The sequence below is a fragment of the Schistocerca americana genome, chromosome 5 (genome assembly GCF_021461395.2).
Source record: "Schistocerca americana isolate TAMUIC-IGC-003095 chromosome 5, iqSchAmer2.1, whole genome shotgun sequence".
Classification (NCBI taxonomy): domain Eukaryota; kingdom Metazoa; phylum Arthropoda; class Insecta; order Orthoptera; family Acrididae; genus Schistocerca; species Schistocerca americana.
Window position 1 is genome coordinate 627,792,543 of NC_060123.1, and position 10,901 is coordinate 627,803,443.

Here is a 10,901-nt window from a genome sequence, read left to right on the forward strand (position 1 = left end):
ATTCTCAGCCAGTGCAAACAACATATGTCCTTTTGGGTTAGTCTTACGGGAATTCCAGGCAACATGTTTACTATTAAGATCCCCTCCAAGGAGGATCTTGTCGTAACCCTCTGTAACGGAGTAAAGATCTTCTGGGTGGAGAGGCTTCTTTGGGCTAAGGTAAGCCGCAATACAGGTAATGTTTCCGAGCGTCGTGTGGATTGTTACTGCCGTGGCCTCTAAAGTCTGGAGTTGAGGTAAACGTTCTTGGTGGTGACGAATACATTTTTTGATCAGAACTGCGGTCCCTCCACCCCGTTGGTCCCGTCTGTCCGTCCGGTAGATGTGCATGTTCCTCAAGCGCAGGTCGGTTGACTCGCGAAGATGCGTTTCGGAGACAAATGCTACGTCTATCTTGTGACGATGTAAGAAGTCCGTGAATTCTATTTTCTTCGATTTCAGGCCGTTGGCATTCCAAATGCAGAAGTTAAGATTCCTCGCGTGATGCCGTCTATCCATTTAGGGTGTTTGAAAAGCTGTCAGTACGCTTTCTACAAGCGAGAGGATAGACGTCAGCTTCTGCTGGAGGGCGGTGAGTAGTTGAAGAATATCTGTTAACGCTGGTGTAAAGGTGGTCGACCAGGCAGATGACGTCTCCGCTGGTGTTGGAGTCGGCGGATGGGCATGTAGTGCTTCGGAGTACGTGCGCTGTTGTCTTGTCTGCCGTAGAGTCACTCTGGGTGCCGGTTGTGGTCGAGAGGCGATTGTTTCCACAGGGAGAGGTGCCGCTTGTTGTTGGGTGGCCGGAATCGCAGCCATGGCCGAGTTCTTAAAAATTATAGGCCGTTGTGGGGTCGACTTCTTTGGTGTCCTTCTAGTATATTTCCGTAGGAGTTCTTGAAATTTGGGGCAGCCACGGAAGGTCGCTGGATGTTCTTGTTCACAATTGGCGCACTTTGGGGGCGCCGTCCTAGGATGGGTACAATTCGATGATTTATGGGATCCACCGCAGCGGACGCAGCGTGCTGGCATGCTGCAATAGTTCGCTGTATGCTCGAAACGTTGGCAATGTCGGCACTGGACTGGTCCTTCTTTACTGTTATAGGTTTCTATTATCACTCGTGTGTAGAGCAGGTATTTGACATCATAGATCTTGTCACTGTCTTTTCCGGATGGGAGGGTGACTCGGTACACAGGTTGCGGTATCAATTGTTTCGTCTTCTCGTCGCGTTCCTTAAATTGGTAGACTTGTAGCACTTTGAAGCCTTTTTCCTTGAGGGCATAGTAAAGTTGTTCTTCGGTAACTTCCGCCGGAAGGCGTTTGACAACTACTTTCAGTTCCCTGTCTTCTGGTGCTTGATGTGTAAAATAGGAGAAGTTGTGGTTCGTGAAGAATTTTATTGCACGCCTTTGGTCTTCTAAGGACTCAAAGTGGTATTTGATGCGGTCCTTTTGGTATATAGCTTTAAGGTTGCCCTCTAGAAGTCCGTTGAGCGTTTCGTTGAGGTGAACGTAATCCTTTGTGTAATAAATTGTGACTGGGGGCACTTTGCGAAGCACATTCTTGTCTCTGTCCACGGCTTCTGCGGCATTAGAAGTTTGTCCCTGCGGCTTGTTGGTTGATGGAGGCGCAGCTTGAGGTGTCAGTGGGGCGAATCGGTTCGTTGTGGGGATGGTCGCCGTTCGTCTCTTAGCCGGGTTGGCTAAGTCCTTGGCTAATGCGTTGCTTCTGCGCCGTTTGTTGTGTACGAGCGTAAAGTCCCCCTCTGCGTGTAGGGAGTCGTTGTCGTTGTCTGCTGGAAAGGCCGCTGCCATCTCCGCGTCGTCGACCGTTTGGTGGGAGTGCTGTGATTCGGCATCTGAGTCCACAGATGGAGATGCCAGACAGGTGTCGTTCTCCTGCTCTTGCGTTTCCCGTGAATAGCGGATAAGGCGTTGTATGTCCTTCAGCGTTTCTTTGTCCTCCTCCCGACATATATCGAGCCTTCTGGCGTAGTCCTGGCGGTCGTCTTCATTGCTGCGTCCGTCGTGATGTGATGTATGGCCGACGTCCGAATATGGTTTCGTCGTGTGGTGTGTAGTTTTCTGCGGTCGAATAGCGCCTGTCGATCGTCGTTCTATCCTGTCATGAACCGGTGCCGTAGCCTGGGTCGTCAACCTGGGATCCGTCCTGTGTGGAGCGGCCGCTGGAGCGTCCGGCGGGCCAGGCCCAACCGACCGACCAGCGGCCGACTCCAGCGCGTCCGAGGCGGCTGCCCCGGCCGCGCGCGCGTCGTCCTCGCTCGTCGGCATCGCGAACTCCAGTCTCCTCCCAAACATTGTATACACAGTATTAACGGAATCAAAAGCGACTGATGGCGCTTGCAAAGATAACCATCACTAGATGGCGCCAATTGCTGGTGCAAACCCATTAATGAAAAATCATTATAGTAGAGAGAAAGAAATATTCATAAGCGAGCTACAAAGATGTTGAATAGGAAATAAATTGCATAAATATTGCTAGAGAATCCTGTACGGTAGCAGAGACATGGAGTTCGAGTATGCAAACAGAGTACAATGAGTTCAATGAAATAGAAAAAGATTGAGAAACAGGAAAAAGAAATGCGGCAGAGGTGTGTAATACAATAAACAGAGCTCAGAAGCTGACAAATAACAAAGAGGCAAAGTGAAAAGAATTATGCAATATAACATCCAAACAGAATGCTTCTAATAAAAATTATGCGAAATTATGCGCCAGGGCACTAGTTAGAAGGTACCTAAGTGGGAACGCTTGACAGTGAAAACTTTAAAAATTTGTATGCAGAATGACTAAAACTAGAGGACCAGTAATTGTCAAGAGCGTATAGCCCAAAACACAATTTGTTTGTAGTCCTAGTAAAACAAGGCAAAATTGCAAACCTCAGATACTCTATAAAATATAAAAGAATTACAAAGCTAGAACATTTTAAATGTAAAGCCGTAACAAGAACGTACGGTAAAACAGTACCTTCTTGACAAAGTACTAGGCACGGGCAGGGGTTCGGAGGTACATAAGAGAGAGCACATTATCAATAAAATTAAGTAAAGTGGCTAAAATAAAGCCGTAACCTTGTGAAGAATATACAGGCCTATATGCTTAATTTATAAGCTGCAATTGCTATAATACTCCGTTGTGAACAGCAGGAACCCTCAAGATAAGACGAAATACAAACCCTAAGTATACTAAAGGCATTATGTAATTGCAAAACCAGGAATTCTTGGCTTTCTAAAATGATGTTTCATCAATAAGGATTGTTTTATGTTTACATCTCTCCATGTTTTTACCTAAACAATGCACCTTGTGCACTCTCAGCTTACTGAATACTGTTCTTACACCAATACACATAGTTGTTTGGGTGGCACGTGATATCCTTTTTATAACGACGCTGGGCTCAGTTGGTCGCAAGAGCTTAAAGCCTCGCCAGCAGAACCGTGGCACAACAGAACCCTCATATGACACAGTTGTTAGGTGCTGCATGCCTTTTCGTTGTTGTCAAACAAGTCTGAATGCTAAAGACTAAAGTGGCAGACCGAATCTCTGTGAATAACCCGGAGTTTCAAGAGAGAGGCATGGTAGAAAAAATGGATTAGTTTTCGACATCTTGCACCTTTTGTACATGACAAAGATCTCTGCCCACTGGGATGCATGACTGTTCACACTCATTTAAAAAGCCCACTACACTGAGGCAACACGTAAATGTTGCAGATGGTTAGGCAATCGAGATTACTTTTTTAGCCGCTTCGTCACCATGGTCGTCTGTTGGAGTATATTACTACAGCCCAATGACAGAGAAGCAAAGCAGGCAGTGGAAACATGTGGATTGAATGCCACCGGTGAAGGAGAAAACCGAAGATGAAGCTGAGTGCTTTTGGGGGCTGCGTTTGTTATTGTGCTAACAGATTATCCTCGTGTGGGCACGGAAGAAACCCAGGCTTGCTCCTCGACAACACTCTAGCTCATTCTACAAAGGACACAGTCACATATCTTGCTTCTTTGGGCCGCCAGAATCGGTTCCACCTCCGTATTCTCCTGACACGGCAAACCCATTGACTTCATCCTTTTTCCTCGTCTGGAGAAGCCAATATATGGCAGGTTATTTCCAGACTGATGAGGTGGTGATTTTCGCTGTGGAACGTTTCCTGAACAACAGATTTATACAACCAAGGTCTTCGCCAAGTAGTCCATTGTGGGGAAAAATATTTGGCATTGAAGGTTAAATGCGTAGAGAATGTCTAGCGCCATCAGAAAGCTTTGTTTTTTATGTGATAATTAAAACTTTCATGTTATTGGTAAGTATGCAACGACAGAACGATATATGAACTTCTGTTTCTGTTAACATGCGTAGACCTCGATATCTCATAATTTGGAATATTGATTCCTCGTGTTCATAAGTATATTTCGTACCTGCATGTTATTTTTGGGCATTGTCTTTTTCCTATTCCTCTTATTTTCTTATTGGCACAGTTTTACTGCCACAGCCTGCACAATGACAATAATGACCGCCAATCAGATTTCAGTTGAACAGCTAATTTTAAAACCTTGCACAGGCACAGTTAAAATAGTTATACATAATTGGTTGACAATTCATATTGTACAACAGATGTTTAAATATAGAAGTTAAAACTATTAAAATGTAAAACTGAATGAAAAGTCAAATAGTTCCTGCTGCTATATTCATTAATGTCGATTAGTGAGCTGCAGAGTAACAGTTGGTGTGGCTAGGCAAACTTATCAGCCATCCTCAGTTGATAGTAACCAGCGTCATTGTTGATGGTTTTTATCAGTTGAGGAGGGCTGACAACTTTACCTAGTTACGCAAACTGTTACTCTGCTGCATTCTGTAATACCTCCCTATACCGTATGACATAGCATATATATACACCAGAAGATGCAACTTAAAAGTTATAACTAGTTGTGTGGGACTCTAATCGACTTAAATAAATACAGCTGCAGGGACTATTTGACTTTTCATTCAGTTCTACATTTTAATAGTTTTAGCTCCTGTCGTACTGTATGAACTGTCAATCAGTTACTATTTCAGTTGAAACCACGCTAAACATTATGCCACTAGAGTTCTGACTGTGACGTGTGAAAATGGCAGCTGTGGGAGCCACTGTAGTGTGAGTCGCCACAGCTAGTGGTGTCACTTTAATGTGTATGTGGAGAGCCGGTTTAATGCTGGGGACTGGGGCCAACGGTTGTGTGTGACGTCACTGTGGCGCGATGTTTGTCAGTTGGTTGTGTAGATGTGCTGTTCTATTTGATGGTGCCCTCTGGTGGTGGACGTGAACGTGCTGAGTTTAACGTGTGGTATTGGATTCATTCGAGTTTTGGTTTTCACCGCCCTAACGTAGTTTTGAGTTTTGGTAGTTGGTGCGGCAACGTGGCTTGCGGAAGTGTTTCCAGTGAGTCACTGAGGTTTTTTTTTGTGGTCTGATTAGTGTGGTGTTTGTTGTGTAGAAATAAGTCTAATTTTTTGTTGCTTTTTACTTAACTATGGATATGAAAATGAAGTTCACGAGTGGGTGTTTTAGGAAATATAAGGGGCGTTCAAAAAGAAACGAACCAGAGGCATAATTACAGAAACCAGTACCTGTATTTCAGAAGTATTGACCGTGGCTGTTGAGACACTTGCCCCATTGTGACACAAGGCGGCGAATGGCTGTCTCATAAAATTCACAGGGCTGCGATGTTAAACAGTTCCGAACGTACAGCTGGACGTCGTCTTCCGAAGTGAATCATTTGCCCGTCAGAGTCTTTTTAAGGGCACTAAAAATGGCGTTATCACAGGGAGAGAGGTCCGGACTGTATGGAGTGTAGCCGAGAACCTCCAATTTGAATTTCTGCAGGAGTGCCGCGACTGTGTCGGCCGTGTGAGGCTCTGCATTGTCGTGGAGCAGAATCACCCCACGGGTGAGGTCGCCTTGTTTTGGTTTGATCGCTTGGTGAAGGGTGGTCTAGGTTTGCGAGTAACGCTAGCATTCACTGTTGGCCCATGCTGCAGGAAGTGAATCAGAAGGGGGCATCTTGGTCAAAGAAGAACGTTAGCATAACCTTTCCTGCACTCGTGTGGACGATTGATGTATGCTGCTGCTACCTCTGCATAGTCACGTGATATACGAGTGCCCTCTAATGACGGGCTGTGAACTTCCACGTTCTGGTCGGAACCACACTTCATTACACACGACACGATATTACCTTCCCGTCACAGGTTCGCGCATTCCAGACTCAGATTTGTTTCTCATTGAAAGCACCTTATAATTTTTGTTGTGTGTGTGTGTGTGTGTGTGTGTGTGTGTGTGTGTGTGTGCGCGCGCGCTCATTGAAAGCACCTTATAATTTTTGTTGTGTGTGTGTGTGTGTGTGTGTGTGTGTGTGTGTGTGTGTGTGTGCTTCTGTTGGTAGGTAATTTTTATTTTGGTTTTATACTATAATAATTGTGATGTTTTGTCTGTTGTACTTTTATGGTAAGTCGATTGTATTTTAATTCATATAGTGAATATGGGATGTTTGGATTTTTGAGTTTTTCGGGTTTTGGTTCCACTTTTCTGAGTTGTAGGTGTTAGCTTTTGGTATCGAGAGCTTCCGTTGAACTATATAGCTCGAGGGAAATATGCGATTCCACTTTTTAGGTTTGTAGGTGTTTTTTTTTTGTATCGATGGTTGCTCCTGAGCTGTATACGTCAAGGGAAATTTCCGATTCCTTTGGGTTTGTTGGTGTAGCGGAATATTGTAATTTAAATTTTTTTTATGTTACTTGTTTGAGGATTGTGCGCCGATTTTTTTATTCTTGTATATTTAGCTTGTATCCAGCCTAAACACCCAATTTTTCGCGGTTGCCTCGTTAGTTCCATAGATTTTTGGACTGAGACGTTATTGTGTCAAGAATGAAATTTTCAGTCTACAGCGGAGTGTGCGCTGATATGAAACTTCGTGGCAGATTAAAACTGTGTGTCGGACCGAGACTCGAACTCGGGACCTTTGCCTTTCGCGGCAAGTGCTCTACCGACTGAGCTACAAGTTTGGAATGTAGGGGACGAGGTACTGGCGGAATTAAAGCTGTGAGGACGGGGCGTGAGTCGTGGTTGGGTATCTCAGTTGGTAGAGCACTTGCCCGCGAAAGGCAAAGGTCCCGAGTTCGAGTCTCGGTCCGGCATACAGTTTTAATCTGCCAGGAAGTTTCGTTATTGTGTCACTTTTATTTTTGTTCGCGTTTGTTGGCGTGTGTACGTAGTGATGTCATTGTCGCCGTATTGGTGACGTCAGGAGTGAAAGCGGACGGGTGGTATCGGACGCTTCTGTAATGGCGGGGCCTGGCTGTGTGTTTGCAGTATGGGCATCCTGGGGACGCGCGGGCGCATCTGCAACCGGACGAGCATGGGCCTGGACGGCTGCCGGCTGCTGTGCTGTGGGCGGGGCTACCAGACGCGCGTGCGCGACGTCGAGGAGAAGTGCAACTGCCGCTTCGTGTGGTGCTGCAACGTCGTGTGCGAGATGTGCCGCTACAAGAAGGAGGAGCACATCTGCAACTGAGCCCGCGGGGGCCGCCGGAGCCTCGCACTGCTCTCCTCTCCCACTACGGACACTCTACTTCATTATTTATTTCTGTATTAAAGCTTTCTCATTCGTAAACTGGATGTTATGTGTCATAATACAAGCGAGTCACGATGTTTTCTATATAGTAAACGTGGACTAAAAGTACAATCTCCTAATGTGGAATATGTGTTACGTTTTTAAATATATGTAAATTATTACTATTTAGTAATTATAAATGAGCTAGTGTTTTATCCTGTGACAAGATGTATTTACTAGTAAATATATTTGTAAATGAGTGTAATACACTGGTGTTTCTCACTCACACCTCTTTTGTATAATCCGTATTTACACAATGCACTACAGTTTCTCTTACCTCCTGACACCCATATCTCATTACTCTATACTCACAGCTATCAGCAGTGTTTTCCATTCCACCTATTATGAGCTTATTGATGACGAAATAAATGTCGAGTGACCAGCCTGGTATGAGTGTGCACAGGACACAATATTTCGGCAATCGACCACGTTGCCATCATCAGGTGCGCTGATGTACTGACCGGCGGTGGGCCGGCGCCCAGTATATATAGGACAATCCCCTTCCCGCTCCTCCTTCAGGCGCTTCCGCTCGGTCCAGGTGCAGCGTCCGTTCTCCCGCCGTCTGGGCGCTGCGTCCTAGGTCTTCCCGTTCAGGAGGGTCTGCCGGTACCGCTCTCGTTATTCTTCCCTCCTCCCCCGAAGTCGGTACACTCTGGGAAATATCCTTTTTCTTCTTAATCCGGGTGATCGCAGGTTCCCACTCCTTGCTAAGGATGTAACTGCCTTTGATGACACAGTCCCAGTATTTGGAAGTCTGTGTCAGGACTTTGGTTTGTCGTAATCCATGCTGTGGAGTTCCGACAGGCAATGGCTCAGCGATTGCCGACGTACTGGACTGTTGCAGTCTAGTGTGCCGTTGATGTTCTCGGCATCAGTCCTCAATGGTACGAATGGTCTGCCCCATGTATACACTACCGCATTGGCGAGGCATCTGATAAACCCCTGATTTGCGTACACCAAGGTTGTCCTTGACACTACCAAGAAGCCTCTTGGTTTTGCTTGGTGTTTATGTAAAACCAAGAGCCTTCTTGGTAGTGTCAAGGACAACCTTGGTGTATGTAAATCGGGGGTTTATCAGATACCTCGCCAATGCGGTAGTGTATACATAGGGCAGACCATTCGTACCATTGAGGACCGATGCCGAGAACATCAACGGCACACTAGATTGCAACAGCCCAGTAGGTCGGCAATCGCTGAGCGTTGCCTGTCGGAACTCCACAGCATGGATTATGACCAAACCAAAGTCTTGACACAGACTTCCTAATACTGGGACTGTGCCATCAAAGGAGCCCTAGAGATCAGAGTAAGGGAGCCACAACTACATCGTGACAGCGGTTATATCCTTAGCAAGGCGTGGGAACCCGCGATCACCCGGATTAAGAAGAAAGAAATTATTTCACAGAGTGTACCGACTTCGGGGGAGGAGGAGGGAAGAATAACGAGAGCGGTGCTGGCAGACCCTCCTGAACGAGAAGACCTAGGACTCAGCGCCCAGACGGCGGGAGAACGGACGCTGTACTGGACCGCGCGCGGGGCGCGGACCACACCGACTCATAGGAAGCGCCTGAAGGAGGAGGGGGAGGGCGATTGTCCTATATATACATGGCGCCGGCCCACCGCCGGTCAGTACATCAGCGCACCTGATGATGGCAACGTGGTCGATTGCCGAAATATTGTGTCCTATGCACACTCATACCAGGCTGTTCACCCGACATTTATTTCGTCAAAAAATACGCCTGGAGAAATTGAAGAATCGCATCAGCTTATTAATGGATCACAATAATACTTCTACAGTGGCTTAACATAAGAGAAGAGAGAAATTGATTTATTTAGTATGTATCACACATCTCGTTACAACCATAAGTTACAAAACATGAAACACAAACGTTCAATACGTACTACATTACATAACTGGAGATGATTGATGGAAGTTAATCACAACAGAGACAAATTTATACACGAATTCCAAAGTTTTGTTAAACATTTGCATTGTTCAAAACAGAAAACAGTTAATAATGAAAATAATGAGAATCTAACTAACGATAGTTGATTCTTTTAATATATTTTGAGCAGTTAAATATAACAATTGGATGAACAGCAACATAATACAGAAAAGCCAAAATATCCTTGTCTGTTTTTAGTAAATTAAATATAGATTTCAAAATTAAGCTTCCAGTGTTTGTTCAAAAATGTTCACCGAGCGAGGTAGCGCAGTGGTTAGCACACTGGACTCGCATTCGGGAGGACGATGGTTCAATCCCGTCTCCAGCCATCCTGATTTAGGTTTTCCGTGATTTCCCTAAATCGTTTCAGGCAAATGCCGGGATGGTTCCTCTGAAAGGGCACGGCCGATTTCCTTCCCCATCCTTCCCTAACCCGAGCTTGTGCTCCGTCTCTAATGACCTCGTTGTCGACGGGACGTTAAAAAAACACTAACCTAACCTAACCTTCAAAAATGTTCAAATGTGTGTGAAATCTTATGGGACTTAACTGCTAAGGTCATCAGTCCCTAAGCTTACACAATACTTAACATAAATTATCCTAAGGACAAACACACACACCTATGCCCGAGGGAGGACTCGAACCTCCGCCGGGACCAGCCGCGCAGTCCATGACTGCAGCGCCTTAGACCTCCATTTTTTGCAGAGTGGAAAGTTTACAGTCAGTGTGTATCACAAGAATGACTTGTGGTGGTGAGAGACAGACTTTTAATGGGTGAACCATTCGAAAAGAGACGGCTGCTGACAGGGTATTGGATTGATGCGTGAAGGGCAAGACACGAAAACGGACAAATGGATCAGGGAACAACTGAGGCCGAATACATAATTAAGATGATAATGAAAATGAAATGACAGCTGGTGGCTTGTAGTAATGTGAATAAAGATGGGTAGATGGCATTAGAAGAAATTCAGGAACAACAAGGATGTGTAACAAAAACATGGAAAACTTTAGGGTCATCTTATCCAGCACTGCATCTCAACAGTTGACATGGTCGTTATTACTAAAGGAGCAAAGCAGTCACAAAGTCCCAGTTGCATACTGCCTGTGTAATTGCAGCCAGTGGCAACAAAAATTTGGTTTTCAACATTTCAAAGAACTATCAATCGAAATTAAAAATGTAAAATGCTTCGTTATCGAGTTACAGAGAGTTATAATCTCTCGTTATCCAACAAGAAATTGTAGTTAGAAACTGTATATAGGGTGTTACTGTTAGGAGCATACATGCACAAATTTTTATTGGCGAATGAGAACGGTGTACTGAACAACATTA

The 10,901-nt window shown here is 45.2% G+C and overlaps 1 protein-coding gene across 1 annotated transcript in view; it reads left to right on the forward strand.

Annotated features, from left to right (window-relative positions):
- LOC124616596 (protein Wnt-1-like) overlaps window positions 1-7,784 on the forward strand; it is a 99,265-nt gene extending 91,481 nt beyond the window's left edge. Inside the window, exon 7 of the mRNA XM_047144917.1 lies at window positions 7,330-7,784. Coding sequence (XP_047000873.1) covers window positions 7,330-7,531 — 202 coding nt within the window. The 3' untranslated portion in view covers window positions 7,532-7,784. The remainder of the gene's footprint in view (window positions 1-7,329) is intronic.
- The last annotated feature ends 3,117 nt before the right edge of the window (window positions 7,785-10,901 follow it).